The following is a 21499-nucleotide window of genomic DNA, read 5'->3' on the forward strand; positions in this document are numbered from 1 at the left end:
TTCCGAGGCACCACCTGCTGGTTAAATCTGTCAAACACACACATTGAGGGCTTCCTCCATGACCTCTCTGGGAGAGACACATGATGTTTACATTATTCTAGTGGTTTAAAGAAGAAAAACTCTCACAAAATGACCATGATATTTTAATTTTATATATATCTATATCAGACGCTAATCAAATGTAAGCAAGGCAAAAGTGAATCAAGTAGAATTTTCCTTGTACAGTGAAATTTCCTATACAGAGGCAGTTCACGACATAATAAATCAATATAAATGGACTGTATTTTACATAGCACTTTTCTAGTCATATAGACCACTCAAACTGCTTTACAGTCACATTCACCCAAATTCATATCGCGCATTTTAATGTCACATTCATACACTGTCGGAAGAGCCGTCAGAGGCAAGTTAGGGTTAAATGTCTTGCCCAAGGACACAACAGCATGTGGACTAGCAGAAGCTGGGATCGTACCGCCAACCTTTGGGATAGTGGACTAACGACTCTACATGCTGAGCCACAGCCGCCCTGTGCTGTAATAGAGCTAAAAAAACAAACACATGCACATACACACATTCATAAACTATCTAATACATTCATACACATACACACATCCCTATGCTTTATATAGAAATAGGGTTAACCCTAACCCTAACCCACACACACAATAATCCACTAAGCTGATGGCCGGACGATAGCCGGCTCGTCCAGTCCACATGCAAGTCCTTGGGCAAGACTCTGAACCCGAAATTGCCCCGTATGGCTGTGACGAACGACATATATGACTGATAGACAAAGCCCCAAATACAGAAACGTCATGTGAATGTGTGGGTGAATGTGGTGTAAGTTGTTCAAAAGACTAGAAAAGTGCTATAAAAAAGACCATTTACCAAAGCATTTACCCATACACACATATAAACAGCAATACTGAGAACCACATAGATTTGATTAAGAGAATGCTTGACTAAATAAAAGGCCTTACGTTGCTCTTAAAGATGATACATCTCCTCAGCCTAATGTTTAAACTCCCAATTGTGCTATATAGTCTGCTCATGACGGATGCACGCGTTAAGTTTCTCTGAATCTTACCCGGGGAAGAAAGCATCAGCATCCAGAATAACTCGAAGACTTTTTCATGTGCAATCTAATTTTCATTGACTTGAACTATCAGTGCTCACAGATCAACAGCTTCTGAGCTTTTCTCCTTACTTAGAAAGTCCTTTGTTCAAGAGTTGATTAGGACATTTATAGGTGAAAGTATTTTGTGGAAAATGAGATGAGAAGTGTCCCTTTTATCTGCTGATGTTATGTGTCGGATGATGTGGCCAAGCTTTTAAAGGTTTTTTTGGGGATGATAACAAAATGTATTTCCATTGTTTTGTTCCATTGTCACACTGATGTTCCTTATGGTATGGAAAAGGTTGAAATGATTTGACGATACATGAAGCAAAGCAGTTTAACTTATACAAGTAACAGTGAGGAGATGAACAGTCACATCCACCTGACAAACAGGTGGATTCTAAAATAGACTGGGAAATCTTTTTAAGACCAAAACAAGCTGAAGGACATACTTTAAGCGGTACAACATTCCTTTTGCAAAATACATTACATAAAACAGAAAAATAATTATGCCAAATATTTCAGATGAAAAACCTCCTTTAAATAATTTCCTTTGCGTGCCCTAACACCTGGTGAATGAAATATCGCAGGTTGTCTGTGACTGGCTGTTTTCTTCCCTCTTGTCCTGCAGAGTTTGATCCTGCAGATTGCGGCGACTTGGATTGAACAAGAGAAGAAGGACATCGTAGAAGCCAAGAAAGCCTACATGGCCGAAAATTGTACTAAACCCAGCCAGAGCGGAGACCAGGCGACCCTCATGGTGAGATACGCTTCAGTTTAGAGTTTCACTCTTGTCACTATTTCGTCACCGGAATCTGTTCGGCTGCCGACTCTGTGAATCAAAACTCAACTACAATGGTTGTGGTGGTTATGAGAATACACTGAGCAGCTCAGACTGAAAGCTACAGTAGTGCAGATAAAGGGATCCTTTAGATTGTCCTACTTTATGCTGAAAATAGTTTGTTTTACTCAACTGTGCTTAGTGAAAGTGAGCAGCCTATTGTCATTATTATTGCTTGATATTTGAATAATATCCATTAGTCAACAGTTGTGATCACTATGTAGACATAGTGATCACAGCTGTCGGGTCATAATGTTTTCAGGAAACCTGCAAAAAGCTGCACGCCCTCATCGACAAGGTGGACGAGGAGAGGTACGACCTGGCTGCCAAAGTGGACAAGGCTGACAAAGAGGTACAGTATGCCTCCTCCTCCTCCTCCTCATGCTACTGCTGCTGCTGCTGCTGTGAAGTTCCCCATGTGAGAATAATCATCACAAACAGACAAGACTGTTAACCAGGCAGTTATGAGGATGCATTTTTGGATAACTTACGTGCATCCATCCATTATCATCTTTACAGAGGCTGAAAACGAATTTCAAAAAAAAAATCTTGAGAAATTATTACACAACAGAGTTGTGTCGCCTATTTGATGCACCAATGTTGAACATGACATAGATGATACTAGGTGAGACGGGTGATCAAGAATAGACCTGTATTCCTTGCATGAAGTGTCAGAATAACATATAATCAAGTTTGTGTTCAAATGTGCAGTTAGATGTTCTCTAACTAGTGTTAACTGTTTTTGGCCATTCAATTTAATACGAAAATCAACGTTGCACTATTTGCACTGCATTTAATATTATGAGATGATCATTACAAACAGACAAGTCTTTTAGAGAGCGGAAAAAGCCATTTTGATATTATTATCAATAAATGATTTAGCCTTAACATGAAGCAATTTATTTGCCACAAGCAGCCAGCTCAGAAGTACAGCCTTTAAACATTTAAAACGTTGTTTTTTTTTGGTTTTTTTCCCTGGACAGGTGAATTTTCCCCAGTCTTTTTTCAAACCAGTGGAAAGAAATTGTCCAAATAGATTTCAATAGCAATATATATCTTTCTTAAAGTGATTTCGGTCAGAAAATCTCCACTCGAGTGGCACCAAACTTTCCTGCTGTATTATCTATACTATATTCTGAATGTTTTTAACAAAGGGGTTTGTTCATATATCATTTACACAGTGATATCTATTAAATTTTTTATCCCAACCCACCTGTAGTTTGAGTACTTAGTAGTACAATCAGTTCATTGATGTTATGTTCTCATGGGCTTTGCTAACAATGAGAAAAATACATTAAGTACATAGAATTACACAACTTATTATTTAAACCAAACAACTACTCTACCACTCCTTTGGCTTGATTTCACGTTTTAATCTACTCTGGCTGCTCTTTAGATCAATGACCTGAAGATCAAAGTGGTCGACTTGGCCGGAGTGAAGAAACCCGCTCTGAAGAGAGTGCGTATGTCCGCTGACGCCATGCTGAAGGCTCTGCTGGGCTCCAAACATACAGTCAACATGGACCTGAGGGCCAACCTGAAGCAGGTCAAGAAGGAGGTGAAAGAGGAGGTGAGTCTCTGCAGGAAGACGATCACAGAGCCAAAACCACTGTATTTAAACTGTGGACACCGGCTGATTGTTGTTTGTGTCCTGCAGCCTGCAGAGGCGGCGGGTGACTGGCGTAAGAACATTGAGGACAAAGCCGACAGGAAGAAGATGTTTGAGACTTCCTAAAGAACTTAAGTCTGTTCTTTTACTTCACTTTGGGCTGTTAACTCTTTTTGGGGAATTTATGAATTTTTTCTTCTCATTCAAAAACCTTTTGTTTCATTAAATCTGTAAATTTCAGCTTGGTCTCTTATTGTACCTTTTTATAGAGAGTGTTTGAGTTTAATCTCACCGTTCCCTCTCACATCCCTCTTTGGTTCTGTGCTGACCTTCACTTTTGGCAACCTCCTGCTCTTAGTGTTTCTGTAATAAATGTGTTTGTTTCCTACATCTGATCTCATGGGGTATTATGTCTGCGACACAATGATGCACAACACTGCACAGGAAGCACATGGCACACCTTCATCAAACCTGAATGATCATACAAAACAATATATGTTTCAACATTGATGCCTAGCTTCTTTCTTCTGTTTGCTTTTGTCAAATGTTGAAGCAAAACTCGCCTTGAAACAAAATCCCTGTCTGCTTTTAGTCTCCTACTGAGAACTTTTCTGATCTGATCTGAAGTTTTACACATTCTGAGTTTTAGTAAAGCATTATAATGGAGCAGCAGATTCAGCTCTGGCTGACAATTATTGTTATTATTTTGTATTTGGCAAAGATTAATACTGATGTTTGAAAAAAGTAATACTGAATTCTGTTTGATGGTAGGTTTGAGCTTTAATGAGGTTCTGCTGTGCTCTTTGTATTGGTGTGCATGTCAGTGAGGCACAATATCCATGTTTCCTTCTATGGCCACCCCAGAAATTATGTCTAAATAAGGATGAATTTGCAGTAAATGTGCTAAGAAGGAAATGCCATGCTGAGTGGATTATGTTCCGTTAACATAAGGAGAAAATATCATTGATCAAATTTGTCAAGTCAAAAAACTGTTGATACTGCAAACATCTGTGAAACTGTCACTGACAACTGGTATTACTCATTTGCCACCAAAATCTGATCTTCAATGTACAATATCCATTTGTAGTGACCCCAAGTCCTGCTCTGTATTCAGAACACAAATATATTTAAGAAAATGTTGCGAGAACATAATTCAGCCAGGGATTGCACAATGTAATTGGGAGAAAAAAAATCTAGCAATATGTAAACATGATTTTTTTGGAGTCTATATTCATTTATTCGAGTAGCTGTGAAAAGTGAAGGTTGAATAGATTTGGGTAAATTCTTTTTCTCTGTTGTGTTAACATTATGACATTTTTCATTTAGTAAAAGAAATATTTTTTTTATACTTACTTATCTACAATAAAACAAATTTAAGTAACATTTAATAGCTTGTCCTACAGCTTTCAACCATATCCCAGTCTTCTCCAGCCCAATCCAAACCCAACAATGTGTTTTCACACCTTTAATTTATTTAATGACAACTGAGAAAGATTTGCTGAGGGGGGATGTGAGATTCAATGTAGACTAAAGAAGGAAAACTTGAGTTTAGAATAATTCATCACAGATTTCTATTCCCAAGGTCAAGTATTAAATTCCATGCTGGACTTTGTTCAGGCCCATACAGAACCATAGACTTATTGCACTCTTAACTGTAATTATAAATTGACTTTATTTGAAAAACAAAAGCATGTATGTTTCTTCTAATATTTATATTTGGAGTTTTAACATAACAGATCTTAAATCGCCCCTTTTAAAATCTTCATACAAGTACTGACTCAAATGCTTTGGTGCAAAACTGTAGAGAATGTTCAGGAAGGCTAAAATAACAGAAATGCTGCATTGGTACAAGGCTGTTGAGTCACTTCCACTGACCACACAGTGTCAGCAGAGGTCTTCATGTACCACACCTACAGTCCTTGTACTGTTTAGTGTTTTCAGTCCTCTGAAAACATGTCGGGCAAAATCCTAAACATGTCGAACTGGAAAAATCAAAAGCAAAGTTAAGAAAACATCTTGTGTTTTCTTATGAATAAAATATTTTGATCAATAGATTTGGCACGAAACTACCTGAAAAAGTAAAAACGGACTGAAGTAGACAAAAGCTTAGCCGTTTTTGAAATATGTATTTTTTTATATTTTCTTTTTTTTTGTTCTGCATTTATTTAAACTTATTATAAGTACATCAGTTACTCTATTATTGTTTTTTCTTTGTTTCCAATATGTTGTACACTTTTTTTAATAAGATAAACACTTTTTAGATTAATGAATTTGTCAGAAGAACATGTCTCGGTTGTTGATCAGCAGTAAATATTTCAGTTCAAATCAAATTATTAGTCACTAATAAGGTTAGAAGAGATTTTAACATGTTGATGAAATTTTCTGGCTAAAGGATGTCTGTATCCTATTCCTCCAAACTGTAAAGGCGTAATTATTTTCAAATGGACCATAATGACCACAGTTCATTTACACAAGAGGTAAGTGGCATCAGATTGACTATTTCTATTTTTACTATTCTATTTGCAGACATTATCTCATGTTTTCCGAAAATGTTACTTGCAACCCTTCATAAATACGGAACGAATAACTTCTTTTTTTTTAAGTGTTTGTTAATTTCTGTCTTCGTTGTCTTTCAGTTGCTGCATCTGAATCCAGCATGAACTGAACCAGCTCTGATTTCAAAACTGGAACAAATAAGGTATGTTTTTCCTTTTTCATTTGTTATGACGGTATTCTCAAAGTTGAGACAGGTGATCTTGTTATTGAGGTTAAATGTAGAGTCACATTTACAACATTTTATCTTTGCTAAATACAAACCAAATGGTAGTACCATGATTACCAGTTGGAGACTCAGCATCAACATGTAAGTTATAGTTTGGAATTGAAAAAAACTCACACTACTCTGTAAACTTCAATTTATTCACCTCATCTGACGCTTGATAATTCTGAAGTGCCTGAAAAAGCAAATAAAACATGAGCACAGTGGTATGGTAGTTGGCACAGTCCCCCTACAGGAAGAAGGTTCTTGGTTCTCTTACCCAATGTTAGCTGGGATTGGCTACAGCCCGCCTGCGACCCTTCATGGATAAAACCCTATATTGATGGATGGATGTAAACATGGTAATATTTTCATATCTAGTTAGATATGCAAATTGTGATGTGAACAAGGTCACACTCCTACTTCACATTTTAATAGTCAAATCTTCTCTTTGTCGTCTTATGTCTTAATTTTTATGAAAGTGACTCTTCAAGAAACAGACATTTGGGGAGAATATCCAATACTTCAAGATGGAGGCTATAAACTGGCTTTTAGCTTATCTTAGCACAAGACTGGAAAGAGCTTTCGTCAGAAAGATGGAAAAAACATTATATATAAATCTTATATAGGTCTTATATATAAATATATAAATAGAGAAATAAATATATAAATACAGAAATAAATTAATAAATTAATAAATTAGGAAATAAATCAATGATGAAATAAATGATGATATAAATAAATACGTAAATAAATGTATCAATAAATAAATAAAAGAATAAATAATAATAATAATAATAATAATAATTCATTTTATTTATGGGCGCCTTTCTCAACACTCAAGGTCACCTTACGAAAATCAACAATAAAAATACTCAGTCCATCCAACAAGCAATCATAAAAGCAGGCAATAAAATAACATAATAATACTAATAATAATAAAAACAAGAGAAAGGGTGGGGTCGTTCCAGTCAAAGCAAATTAAATTAAAGGGAGTAGGCCTGTCTGAAAAGATGGGTTTTCAGGTGAGATTTGAAAGTGGTAATGGAAGTGGAGTGTTGGAGGTAGTAAGGCAGAGAGTTCCAGAGGTGGGGGGCTGAGCGACTGAAAGCTCTTGACCCCATGGTAACCAGACGAGCAGGAAGGAGGATGAGCTGGATGGGGGAAGAAGACCTGAGAGAACGGGTGGCTGTCTTGATATGGAGGAGCTCGGTGAGATACTGAGGGGCAAGATTGTTGATGGCCTTGAAAGTAAGGAGGAGGATCTTTTAGATGATGCGGTATTTGAAGGGGAACCAGTGGAGTTGCTGCAGGACAGGTGTTATGTGACTGATGGAGGGGGTTCTGGTAATGATATGGGCAGCAGAGTTTTGGACCAGTTGTAGTTTATGGATGGATTTGGCAGGTAAACCAAAGAGGAGAGAGTTGCAATAGTCTAGCCGGGATGTGACCTGGGTGTGAACCAGAATTTCTGCACTGTTGGGGGAGAGAGATGGGCGCAAGTGAGAGATGTTATGTAAATTGAAATATGCTGACCGAGTGACGTTATTAATTTGGAACTGGGATGATAGAGTGCTATCTAGGATGACACCCAGACTCTTAACCCAGGAAGAGGGGGATACAGATGAATTTTCGATGGAGATGGAAAAGTCATTTATTTTAGAGAGGATGGATTTGGTGCCAATAAGGAGGAGTTCAGTTTTGTCACTGTTGAGCTTGAGAAAGTTTTGGGAGAACCAGGATCTGATTTCCTGAAGACAGTCAGATAGGGAGGTGGGAGGGAGGGACGTTGTGGGTTTGGTGGATAGGTAGAGCTGGGTGTCATCTGCAAGAGCAGGGGAACTGAATGTTATGTTTACGGAAAATACGGCCAAGAGGGAGAAGGTAGATAATGAACAGAAGGGGTCCAAGGACAGAACCTTGGGGAACACCAGAGGAGAGGGGGGAGGAGTGGGATCTGAATGTCTTGAGTCGGACAAACTGAGTACGGCCAGAAAGATATGATTTAAACCAGTCCAGGGGTGTATAAATAAAAGAATAAATAAATAAATGAACGCTTTAATAAATAAATAAATGAACATTTCTGTTCACCTACATTTATTTATTTCTACATTTCTGTTCACATACATTTATTTATATCTGTATTTCTGTGTCCATATGCTAATGAGGCAGAGGAGGTCCTAACCTCAGCCTCAACCATGATTGCTTACAGGAGTCAGCTCGATTCGGGTCTTCCACTTCTGCCTTACGAACGGTGCTGATCCGTGTGGCAGACCCCTCTAGCGACTCGTTTTCAAAAAAGCCACTTCATCTGGTGTTATTGGCGACTTTGGAGACTCTGATGCAGTAGTGACTGTCATCCCTCCGGGTCAAGACTGCAAATGAATCGCGAAGCCGCAAATAAATCCCTGCATTTATTGTGACATAAAAAAAACAAGAATCGACAGAAGAAAGTTCATTTGTAGTTCAACATACTGTAGCAACCCTGTCTTTCAGTTAAGCCGGGCGTACACTGTGCAATTTTAGAAAGGCTGTTGTTAAATTCCAACTCAAACTGTCCGAGTAAATCGTCTGTGATGTGAAGCCAAAGCTCAGAGTTGATGTGCTCACACTCGGTCCGACCGTCAGCCACGACTCGACCGCTCGCACTGTGCTTGTGACACGCCCGTCTGAGGTAGAGAAGTTTGTGTTTACCATAGAAGAAGAACACTGACAAGACAGAAACTTGCGTCATCTGTGTGCCGAAACCTAAAAAAAGAGAGGACCCGGTGTAAGGACTCACGCACGCACTTTATGTCCAATTAACATAATTTATTATACTACAAACAATAACCGTTCAGCAGCGAAAGGAAAGGACACACGGCAGCACCCGCTGCTTATTTAGAGTAAAAACGAAAGCATCAGAGTCTCCAAAAGTCTTCAATAACACCAGATGAAGTCGCTAGTAAATGTATGTGAAAAGAAATTAAGAAATAAATAAATGTAGGTGGACAGACATATAGAAGTAAATGTAAAGCGTTCATTTATTTATTTATTCTTTTATTTATTTATTGATACATTTATTTACGCATTTATTTATTTCATCATTTATTTATACATTAATTTATTTATTTACGCATTTATGTATTTATATATTTATTTATGCATTTATGTATTTATTCCTGTATTTATTTATACATTTATTTACTTATGTATTAATTTATTTATTTCTATATGAGTCATAATCCCTCGTCCATAATATAATCACAATTTTATCTTGATTAAAATTTGATATTGAAATAGGATGTTTCAGCTTTTTAAAAAGACTAAACCAACTAGGCTAAGTGAAATTGAGGCTAGCAAGATATAATCTTTTGTCTTTTTTTCTGTTTGCTAATGCCGGGGGAATGCTTCGGGGACCACATGATAGTGGTGCAAAGCGGTGCAAAATTCAATGTTAATGTTTAACTAGTTTCAGACTGACACAATTGTCAATGCACATATTGATCTTAAAGGAGACATATTATGCTTTTTCAGTTTTCCCTTTCCTCTAGTTTAGTTTAGTAGGTTTTGTTGTGTATCTAAAAGGTCTGAAAAGTTAAAAACCTTTTCAAGAAAATTAAAATGATGAACCCGAATATGAGCATAATGTAGCAGCCCCTTGGCTTCACAGGAATAATAGCAGAGCGTCTCTACTGGTGCAACTCATTTATTTTCTTGAATATTCTTCAAGCACCGTGAAAACTAGAAAAAATAGAGCCATACACATAAAATATATAATAAATCATAAGCACGTACATTGTATATCTTTAGGCTCAAACACATACATACAGCACATCAACTCAGATCAACTCTGAATAAACAACACAAATGATGAGCAATGAAGTGCCTCCCAATGCAGCTCACACGGACAGAAATCAACACTTCAACGCAATATACATTATAACGTATGATTACGTTGATTACATAAGATTTACAGTTTAAAGTCCGAGCATTAAATACCTCGCTCCGCTTTACCAAGTGGTGCAAATCCTCAGGCTTGGCTAGACTTGTATAGGGTTAGCATTGCTAGTTGGCTGCGCAATCCTCTCCAGCGCCATACTATACACCGGTGCGCTGAACACAAACACACAACATTCACGGAACCGTGTCTTTAATCGAACATTGTGCCTAAATGATAACATTATTTGCGGACAACAAAGCTTCACAACAAAGCTTCAGCCCCATCACATGAATGACAGACAAATGAATGACAGCACTGGTAGCCAATTACACTCCCACCAAATCATGTTATGACGAATGAACCCAGCAATGTAAACAAACAAATTAATCATACATGGTTTCTAATGTACATAAAGTGCTCACCAGAATAAAAAAAAAACTGTACGGTCAAAACAAAACAAAAAAAAGACCAACATGTCTGATGTAAGAGTGTCTTGGATATTGACAGCCAATTATTTGCTTTCAAGGAGGAGCACAAGCTTCTGGATTGGCCGCTCAACGATTAAGAGTTTGGATGAACAATCCCCTTTTTGTGTCAATTTCTGCTCCCCTACTTGCACTTTGACATGATGAACTAGACCATCAGCCCCTGCTTTTGTTTCAACCACTCGTCATAGATGCCACTCATTCCTTGGCAGCATGTCTTCCTTGATGATGACTATTTCATTCACCTTGAGGTTGCGCCGGGGTGTGTGAAGGAGGCATTCAGGAGGTATTCTTTTTTCCATCGACTCCAGAACTGTTCGTTCAGATATTGTACTCTGCGCCACCTTTTTGCTGCGTACATATCTTCTTTCACAAACTTTCCAGTGGGAGGTAAGGTAACTTTAGATTTCATCAAGATGAGGTGGTTTGGAGTCAAGGGCCTGTAGGGACTTTGGATTCGTTGATGCCATCAAAATGTAAGTCTTGAAGATGAACTTGCACTGTTTATCTGTCAAAAAGGCTTCCAGAGCCATGGTATCACATTGCTTGAGGGCTTCCTTGAGCTTGTTTTTAGCTCCCACAAAGTTTGTGCCCTGATCGCAGCGAAGTTGGCAGACAGCTACTCTAAGGCTGATAAATTACCTTAAGGCGTTGATGAAAGAGTCTGTGGTCATATCATCAAGCATTTCGATATGGACTGCTCGAGAAGACAGGCATGTGAAGATGAGTCCATACCTCTTGTACTCTTTGTACACTACTTTGCAACACCGCTTGATGACAAATGGGCCAAAGCAATCCATACCACAAAACGTGAAGGGAGCTGAAGCTTTGCAGCGTTTCTGGGAAGTTCTGACATTCGTTGCTCCTCAGCTGGTCGTCTGAACGTCCGACACTGTACACATCTGTGTATCAACTTAGCGACCAACTTGCTGCCACCAATAGCCCAGAATCCATTGGCTCGAAGTTCCATTAGGGTTTGGTTTCGGCCCTGATGGCATATTTGGGCATCGTAGTGAGATAAGATCAGCTTGGTGATGTGGCTGTCTTTTGGTAGGATGATTCGGTGCTTTAAGTGTGGGCTGACACCTGACTCTTTTAGTCTTCCAAAAATGTGAAGAAGTCCCCCATCCAGAATGGGGTCGAGGCGAAGAAAAGGACTTGAATTTGGAGACTGGTCTTTTGAAGACTTCTCTGATGCACCTTTAGCTTTTGGGGGAAGGCTTGCTGTTGGATAAGCTTAATCACCACCTCAGCGGCCCTCCTGCGTTCTTCAACAGTCACAAGATCGCCATGACGTTTTAGCTTAGAACCTAGTCTCTTGATTCTTGCAACTACTTTAACAAGCCTTATCCAGTTGGGAAACCAGCTAAGGCGGCTTAGAATATCTGTCTGCTAACTGGCCTGGGTTTCAAATGCTTGAATTGACCTCTGGATCACCAACGAGCAGCTGCGTTGAGGGTTTAGGTGTGGGGAATACCTCTTGTTCCCATATAAACTTGGGCCCAGATAACCAGTTAGCCAAAGGAATGTCTTCTGCATGAAGACCCCTGGAGGCAGGGTCGGCTGGAATTTGTGTTGTATCAACACAGTGCCATCGATTTGGGTCTGTAGTCTCTCTTATCAGTTGAACGCGGTTTGCTTAAAACACATGGTACCTTTGTGCTTCATTGTTGATGTATGCCAGCACTACTTGAGAATCAGTCCAGAAGATCTCTTCATCAATTGTCATCTCAAGTTCCGCCTTTAGCATTACACTCATCCTGCTGACTGCAGCTGAAAGTTCCAATCTTGGGATGCTGGTGATTTTCGTAGGAGCAACCCTTGCCTTGGCCATCACAAGACTGCAATGGATCTAGTTCTTGTGGTTTTTGTACCTCAGATAGGAACATGAACCATATCCCACATTACTTGCATCGGAAAAGTGGTGCAGTTTCAACCGAACAATGGTACCAAAGTTTTGAGGGTGGTAACATCTGGTATGGTAACTTCCTTTAACCGTTTGAGACACTTCTTCCACTCCTCCCACCTCGAATGCAAGTTTTCAGGGATTGGATCGTCCCACCCGATCCCTCTACGACACAGCTCCTGCAGGATGCACTTTCCATTCAGGGTGAAGGGAGCCACCATCCCGAGTGGGTCATGCAGTGAGGCGATGACTGACAGAAGACCACGGTGTGTTGGCGGTTGGTCCTTCGCATCGTTGTTGAAGCCGAAGGTGTCGTTTTCAATCGACCACTGAATGCCAAGTATGTATCCATCTGGTGTCGCGTCTGGGTTAAGTTTTAGATGGTCAGTGGTGACAGCCCTTTCTGCAGGGGGTACACAGGAGAGGGCTTCCCTTTGGTTTGAGTTGAACTTGTGCATACATAGACCTGCACTTTTGCACAGCTCCTGTGCTTCAACAATCAGTTCCTTACTTCCTCAACCGTTTGTACACTAGTTAACCCATCGTCCACATAGAAATTCTTCTCAATGAATGCTGATGCTGAAGCGTGGTTGGCTTGGTGTTGCTGTGCCGGATATTGTCCGAAGTCAATAGTTTGGACAATATAGTCAAGTTGGCGCAGCCAGGGGAAGATGAAGCACCGAAGAGATGGACTGTCATCCTATACTCCTTTGGTTCTGTTTCAAACTGTCCACCTACCCACCAGAGGAACCTCAGGTAGTTGCGAGCCTCAGGTGAGACGTGGAATTGGTGGAACATCCTTTCGATGTCGCAAGTCACAGCATCTGCTTCCCTCCTAAATGACACAGAACTCCCACAAGAGAGTTGATTAGGTCAGAGCCTGTCAGCAGAGTGTTGTTCAGAGAGATGTCGCAGAGAGCCAATGAAGTTACAAGCTATTCTCGCTTCTCTTTGCATGAACCCTGTGAAATGTACAATGCTTGGATAGTCTCCATATTTATCCAACTCTTCCACAACAACACAACTCCATTTGCGCACCATCCAGTCAGGCAGCTTTTTAAGAAGCTTGTGGATTTCCTCACAATCGTTTAGGATGGCGAGGCCCTTAACATGGGGAATAGCCTCAGCACATCATTGAAGAAAATCTGCAAATTCTCTGAGTGCTGTAGGGTCATTTGTATCTATCTTGGGCCACTTTATGAGCTTATCCCTGAAGGCTTTTTGGACAATGAATGGACTTCCATACCTATCCTCTAAAACTGCCCAGGCGCCCTTATATGCATCTTCTGAGTTACGGAAGAAAAAACCTTCCACAGACTTGCGTGCATCCCTTGCAAGATAACTCTTTAAATAGAGCATTTTTTCACTAACTGGGAGGTGATTCTGTCCAATAATGAATCTCAGCTGTCAGAGTGCCACATGCATCCATTTTCCTGACAATGTCTGGGGAAGAAGTGTGGTTGCGTCGAAGAGGCGCATACTGTTGGTGTACTATGGCATGTTTGGATTCTATGTTCTTTAGGGGTCCGTCAAGATCTTCGGGTCAGATGAAAGTATTCATTTTTGCTCTAATTTCCTTTGCTGTCTGTTTCCAAGAATCGTAGGCTTTATTAAATGCCTTCTCAATTTTCTTTACCTCCTGTTCATGCAACTCTTGGCCCTTTTCTGTTAAATTTCGTTCACAAGAGCTAGACCTAACCTGTTGTTCTTTTGTGGGGTTGTCTGTTTCTTCAGCAGGTGAAGACATATTGTTACTCTTGTGTTTCTGTTTATACTGTAAAGCCTTGGAGCGTCTTGTGTCTGAACTCGGCTTTGTATGAGTGGTGGCTTTAACTTATTTTTATATCTTTGTATTACCACTCACATCACACATTTACACATTGTGAACACATCCAAGGTGATTCAACAGGAAAAATACAAATATCAAATGTCATAAACAAGAATACGTCTAGTAAGCTGTAGTCAGACAATTTCCCTCTCAAATAAAGTTAGGTTCAGGATTAAGATCTCATGAGATGATATTGACAATAGCTGCGCTCTTGGACTTTGTACATCTTAACATTAGGGCAATAGCATTCACAACATTAATATCTGACATTCAAACTCTCCATAGGTATGTTTGGTATATGTAGGATATTGCAGCTCTTGAGCTGTGTGAATGTCAAACGTCACATTTGATGAGTAAATTGAGCAGATAGCTTTAATTCTTCTTACCAAGTCAAGTTTGATCTTGAGTGTGTATGTGTGGTTGATGGACCTCAACCAAAGTCTCTCACTGCATCTGAGGCATCCATTCAAAGGCGTGCAGGACGTCAGGTCTTTTGTATCCGGTGGTTGAAGCCTGCACATATGAAGTGGATGGCTCAGGTGAAGCATCAAGTTTTCACTGTAGCAGCCCCTTGGCTTGACAGGAATAATGGCAGAGAGTCTCTACTGGTACAACTCATTTATTTTCTTGAATATTCTACAAGCACCATTAAAACTAGAACAAAAATTAACAAAAAATATGAGCCATACACATAAAATATATAATAAATCATAAGCATGTACATTGTATATCTTTAGGCTCAAACACATACACACAGCACATCAACTCAGATCAACTCTTAATAAACAACACAAATGATGAGCATTGAAGTGCCTCCCAAAGTAGCTCACTCGGACAGAAATCAACACTTCAAAGCAATATACATCATAACGTCATAAGATTTACAGTTTTAAACTCCGAGCATAACGTACCTCGCTCCGCTTTTCCAAAGGGTGCAGATCTTCCAGGCTTGGCTTGCCTCGTTTGGGGTTAGCATCTCTAGTTAGCTGCACACTCCTCTCCAGCACCAAACTATACACCGGTGCACTGAATACAAACAAACAACATTCACGGAACCGTGTCTTTAAGCGCAACATTGTGCATAAATAATGACATTATTTGCAGACAACAAACCTTCACAACAATCCCATTGTAACTCGCGTCGAGACACGTGAGGAGAGTCAAGAGAAAAAAGAGGTAGCGAACTTCTTGTATTCTTTACACAGGTTCCTGGGCAGCTTCACGGCCTCACAGCTTCAGCCCTGTCACATGAATGACGGACTAATGAATGACGGCACTGGCAGCCACTTACACATAATATGCCTCCTTTATAATGAGGTGTGGTCAGGTGAATTTTAGGGGCAAAATGGATGCCCTTTCGCACCAGCAATGGACCAACCTCATATGGTGAGGTATATCTCACTGTTTAAGGCACATCATGACAGAAACATACACCTACATAGGCGTGGGCACAATGTGCTTACACTCACGTTGTTACTCTCACTCGTTTACTTTGTGCACAAGCAAATGATACCTCTCCAGAGAAGTGAACTCTCTTACTACCTGAAAATCCACCCTTATAAAAGCAAGCCACCTGGATCCCAATGTTATCTCCTGGGGAATGGGTTAAGATGTAGAGGAACTGCAAGAGTTATTATTTTGTACGTTTGAAGGAAGAAAACTGGGAAGCTCTCCCTGTAAATACTGTTCAAAATACATTTTCCCTTCAGAAACATTTCCCGTTTTGGTCTTGATCCAGTTAATCTGTCCAGTTTTCTGAATGATGAATGTGGTGAAAGAGGTACACTGGGTGTTAATCACTTTAAGAGAATTGTACATCAAACAAGTATGTTGGAATCTAACAAGATTTCCCAGCAAAGGAGACCATATTTGTGGAATATATGATGTTGATGACCTTTTTTTGGTTAATTATCCTGACACTTGGAGTCTTATGAAGTATTTTATATTTCTTGACTCTGTTGCAGATCTCTACATGCCAAGCTGACACTTTGACCCTTCTCACTAAAAACTGCTGACCACCACTGGCCAGGCATCAGTGATGGAAGATTTACGATGTGAATGGTCAAAGGATGAAGGTATTTCAGGAGCTCATTGGCCTGGTTGGGCTCTGAGTTCCTCATGGCCATAACGAGGAACCTACAAACACCCTCCCAAGCACATAAATACCCCCCCACAGGTTTTCGGCTTTTAGTCCTTGACTCCCTCACTGTGTCCCAGCCCTTCTGTCAGTCTCTGCTGCCCTCCTCTTCATCATTTTGTAGGTGAGAAACTATTTTACTTTGTGGATTTAGTGGTTAAAGGGAAGATGATGCTCAGAAGCAAACATGATGATGGATTTGTATCCATCTATTTATGTTCTCTTTTTCGCAGAATGCATATATATTTAGATTAATTCAAATTGAAAATATTTTTGGTAACAAAGATTAGCAAGAAACAGAATATACAAACTAAATATTCAACAGAAATATCCAAAAATAAAAACCCTTTTAATTTGTTCTGTTAATAAAATCTGAAGCTGCTTAGATTGGCTGTCATCCCCGAGATAAATTATCTGACATATAATTAGTCAAAAATGGAGCTTGGTTTTGAAATGCTGGAATTTGCAAAATTATTGATACTTGCTCACAGTAATGTCTACCCTCCTGTCAGATAAGTAAATATACTTTCTATGTTACTGGTCATAAAAAGATCATCATGTCCTCGTTGACCCTTGACACTGAGCCAGGATTAGCTCTGACCTGCTGGCTCAGGATTCATGGATAATAAATCCTAAAGTTTCTATTTTTACAACAGAAGAAATGACCAAAGACACACGAGTCCCCCGGAATCTGATCACCGGTGCCCATGGGCCCTCAGACCACAGGCTGTGTTTATACATATATGTTTGTAAATGGTTTATTGGTTGACGTTATAGAAAGAATGTAACTGTTCATATATGAAGATTTCAAATTGTAGTCAAGGAAGAATAATCGGGCCTAACAGTTTGAAAATTTGATTTACAAAATACAGTATAAATTTAAGAAATAGACTAATATATTTATTGTAAAACTTGTAACTTCAGAAGTAACACAACAATAAGTTTCCAACACAAAGTTATCATAACAACTAATCATGTCTAAGGAAGATTGCTTTTAAACTTGTAGGTCGAGATAACAGTTTATCATGATAATTGTTTGTGAAATAATATGATGGTTTACTCGTATTTTTATGACCTTTTAAAATATGAAAGTGCTGATGTGACATTTTTGCTGAAATGGAGCTAAAAACAAAAAAGGTGTCATTTTTGTTACTGGACAGTCCAGGGTCAAACGTCTGATCCTGACGTTGTCTGATGTTGACTGCAGAACCTTCTTGTCCAGTGTAAAACTGAGTCAATCAACTGCGTGGAAGTTTCTAATTTAAATAATGTTTTCTCATGTTTAACGATTAAGGTTTCAGAGTATTTAGTTGTAGGTAACATACCTAAATTCTTTTAAAGTGGTGACTGAATTGTGGTTGTCACAAATCTTTGATTTACGTGTTCACAGTCAATAACAAAATATGTTCAAAGTCACCAAGATGAATTACAGAAAAACATTTGATATTAAGTTCTAATGGTCTCATATATTTTTCCTTCTTTTTGTATTCCCTGATTATTACTAGAGTCTGAAACCAAAAAGAGGCCAAGATGTCTGAGTAAGTATGATTGTATTCTGCCTGAGGTATTGTAAGTTTTTTAAACTACTAACACAAACATTAAGAATTATTGTCATCATTCCACAAGAGAAACGTCCACAATATGGTTGTTGTCAGCCATCAGCAAGTTAGCATTTTTATTAACTCTAACAACTGCTTGATTAACCGATAAGTGGACTGATGGAAAGGTTATTGCAGCTGTTTTGTTTCAGTTGTTTTTCTGATTTTCTTTATCATATGTAACACAAAACTGAACACGTTTGATTTTGGGACTTTTGGTCAAACAAAAAAAACATTTGAGATGCCAACTTGGATCCTGCAAAGCTGTGATTGGCTTATATTACTTTAAGCTATTTTACAAATTTTTGGGTAAAAAATGATCAGCCTAATATGTCATTAATTAAAATAATCATTAGTTGCAGATCTAATTTGAACCACTGACCGACGTTATTTAACGATATTCAACAGCTTGGGGAACATTTCTCTGTGAATATTTAAATGTAATGATTAATATCATGTTTTCATCAATTAAAGGGGAAAGAGGATGACATCGAGCCGCAGGCATCATCTCAAGGTTAGACTGAACATAATGTTGCTTTGTCTTCAGGATGTTAAGACATGCTACTGTAAGCTAGCCAGTTAGCTATAACAGCTTTATCATGTAATATGTCAAAGCTTTGTCTCTGCCAGCTGTTGTAGACTTATTGTTCTGCTCCTTAGTGGCCAGAACTGCAGCTTATTGCAGAAAAAAAAGTGCTAAAGACAGACACTTCAAAGTCTCTGTGTCCTTGTCCTGCAGAGTTTGATGCTGCAGATCGCTGCTAGCTGGCTTGAGCAGGAAGCTATCGAAGTTGCAGCCGCCAAAGAAGCTTACATGGCAGAAAATTGCGCCGCTCCTGATCTGAGCGCAGACCAGGCGGCTCTGGTGGTAAAAACCCTGCAACATACACATGGATAAATATCCACTCAATGTCCTGAGTTTTGCAGAGCTGAGTCTGTGCAAAAAAAAATAATATATATTTTCATATCAACAGGAAATCTGCAAAAAGCTGCACCAGGCCCTCGACAAGATCGACGAGGACAGATATGACGCAGAGGCCAAAGTGGCAAAGACAGACAAAGAGGTAGAAACATCTCTGTCATATACTTTTAGACCAGTTAAATGCTGAAATGCTGTAAATGCTAAATCAAATTAAAATGACATTTTTCATTCAGTTTGAGTGAATCCACATGACTTTTAATTTTATTCTAGGCTTTTCTTTTCCTGTCAGGTGTGATTGGTCTTTGAACCCCTCTTTGCGTTTTCAGATTGAGGAGCTGAAGCTGAAGGTGGTCGAGTTGGCTGGAGTGAAGAAACCCGCCCTGAAGAAGGTCCGTATGTCTGCTGACGCCATGCTGCAGGCTCTACTGGGAGGAAAACATAAAGTGACCATGGACCTGAGGGCTAACCTGAAGCAGGTCAAGAAGGAGGTCAAAGAGGAGGTGAGGCATAGTTCCATTTTTCTTTTAGACACTAAGTTAATTGTGGACACATCACCTGCATCATTGCATCAAATCTGTTCATCTGTCAGGGTGCAGAGGCAGTCGGCGACTGGCGTAAGAACATTGAGGACAAAGCTGACAGAAAGAAGATGTTCGAGACCTCTTAAAGACTTTCATATTCAACTTTTGTTTTCACTTCCTCTGGGCTGCAGTATTGCGTTCCCACTGTTGCATCCGATATTTTTCATGGAATTGGAATAACTTATTCCAATTAAACTAATTAAATTTTTTTTTTTTTGGAATAAGGCAATGCTGTCATTCTGTATTTTATTTTTACAATCTTTAAAAGTTTAATGGTAAAGTGTTTTTTTTGTATAGTTAGGATTTGCTAAAGTAGGAAATTATCATTATATTCACTTTCTGTTACTTAACTAGACAGATGTTGATATTGATCTGGAGCTGAGATGTCTCCCCTTTATGGTGCTTACAGGTTACAGCAGGCCAACACTGATCCAAAAAACGTTGGTACGACATCAGGTCAAATAGATGTAGGCTGTATGATAACATACTGAATCGTATAAGTCAATATACAAGACTAAAAACATCATTAGTGTGTCATTAACTTAGATGTAGACTTGGGGCGTAGCTGCAGTAATTTGTAAAATGTCCATTCAGAATATCGGACAAGAAATTAGATAGATTAGTTAGAAATTTGTAAGAATTTAAACTCACGCTATCTTTGGTCACGAGACCGTGAATGGCCAATTTGGAAACATGCTTAACCTGTCCCTATCTTTCTTTCAAGTTTATTCTGGAGCGGTCCAAATCCGCACTGTGTTCCTGTTATTAGACAAAATGTGTTAGATAGAAACTGAGGCTAATTCAAAAGCAAACCCTTGCTTTTGAATTAGCCTCAGTTTCTATCTAACACATTTTGTCTTCTTGCAGGGTCAAGAATAAACGTATACTTTAACTTAAACTGATAATAACTGTTTCCTTTGGCACAACAGTTACTTGGGTATAGTATATTATTCCTCCAGTTAACAGAGTGCTGTGCTGAGGTTATAACAGCAGATGTCAGCAGAGAGCCTTCCTCGTCCTCTTCTCTGCTGGATGTTTTTTCTTCTCTGCACATCATCATCTCTCCTTCGTGTCAATGGATTCATCTCAATTATTTCCATTAAGTCACAAGTGGTTGGTCTACCTCTTCATCATCACAACTGCTGATTATCACAAATAAAGCTACAGTAACACGAAGGTCTACAAATAGTGAGTAATAATCTCCTCTTCTCAATTAAAAAAAATGATTGCTTGATAATGTCTACCTCTCGAAGCCTTTACTGATTTTTGTGTTCAACATCCATGCTGTGTATTGAGAATCTCAAGTCATTAGACTCTAAACTTTTAGATCTCCTAAACTTAAAAAAAACAGCTGGTCCTGTCATTCAAAGAGACGGAAACACATTTAATTATATTTTTATTATTAGACTAAGTCATATTTTACATGGTTGACCTCATTATGAAAGGATCATTCATCAGTTGACAACATACTATTGAATCTCTTCTCAGAGTCACTCTTTAGCCTGATAAATGGTGAAAATATCAACTCAGATTAATAAAATTAAAGAAGTGAATGAATAACTTAGATGTTGTTTCATATGAGCGTGATATGTGATTTTTCATCCAATGAAAAAGACCCCTTGCTGGTGACTAACAGCTCCACACACTGGGCCACTCGAATGGTATAAAGGAAAAAGCATCTGTGAGCATGAATCATGTCACTCATGACACCCTGACTGTAACAATTGCTTCATCCCCCTGGCTTGGCTCCAAGGGAGAGAGAAACCTGATAGCGTTTGTCCAGCGACCAGTCCAT

At 39.0% G+C, this 21499-nt stretch overlaps 2 protein-coding genes across 5 annotated transcripts in view; both read left to right on the top strand.

Moving 5' to 3' along the window:
- The window catches only part of LOC118315143 (troponin I, fast skeletal muscle), a 34567-nt gene extending 30612 nt beyond the window's left edge, over positions 1-3955 (top strand). For 2 of the 3 annotated variants that reach the window (XM_035642179.2, XM_035642180.2), the window contains exons 4-7: positions 1749-1877; positions 2221-2310; positions 3355-3528; positions 3616-3807. In XM_035642179.2, the coding sequence (XP_035498072.1) occupies positions 1749-1877; positions 2221-2310; positions 3355-3528; positions 3616-3693 (471 nt within the window). In that variant the 3' untranslated portion in view covers positions 3694-3807. Of the gene's footprint in view, positions 1-1748; positions 1878-2220; positions 2311-3354; positions 3529-3615 lie in introns of all 3 variants that reach the window. The other variant, XM_047333175.1, reaches the window with a different exon arrangement.
- A 1868-nt stretch (positions 3956-5823) lies between these two features.
- Positions 5824-19930, top strand: LOC118315147 (troponin I, fast skeletal muscle-like). 2 transcript variants are annotated; one of them, XM_035642177.2, is made up of 8 exons: positions 5824-6265; positions 16431-16723; positions 18109-18141; positions 18676-18715; positions 18941-19069; positions 19176-19265; positions 19450-19623; positions 19713-19930. In XM_035642177.2, exons 3-8 carry the CDS (start codon positions 18134-18136, stop codon positions 19788-19790), a joined length of 519 nt encoding a protein of 172 aa, XP_035498070.1. In that variant the 5' UTR covers positions 5824-6265; positions 16431-16723; positions 18109-18133; the 3' UTR covers positions 19791-19930. The 2 variants fall into 2 exon arrangements, with proteins under 2 accessions (XP_035498070.1, XP_035498069.1); XM_035642176.2 differs by having other exon boundaries at positions 5831-6265; positions 16431-16727.
- The last annotated feature ends 1569 nt before the right edge of the window (positions 19931-21499 follow it).

This window comes from Scophthalmus maximus, chromosome 7 (genome assembly GCF_022379125.1).
Source record: "Scophthalmus maximus strain ysfricsl-2021 chromosome 7, ASM2237912v1, whole genome shotgun sequence".
NCBI lineage: Eukaryota > Metazoa > Chordata > Actinopteri > Pleuronectiformes > Scophthalmidae > Scophthalmus > Scophthalmus maximus.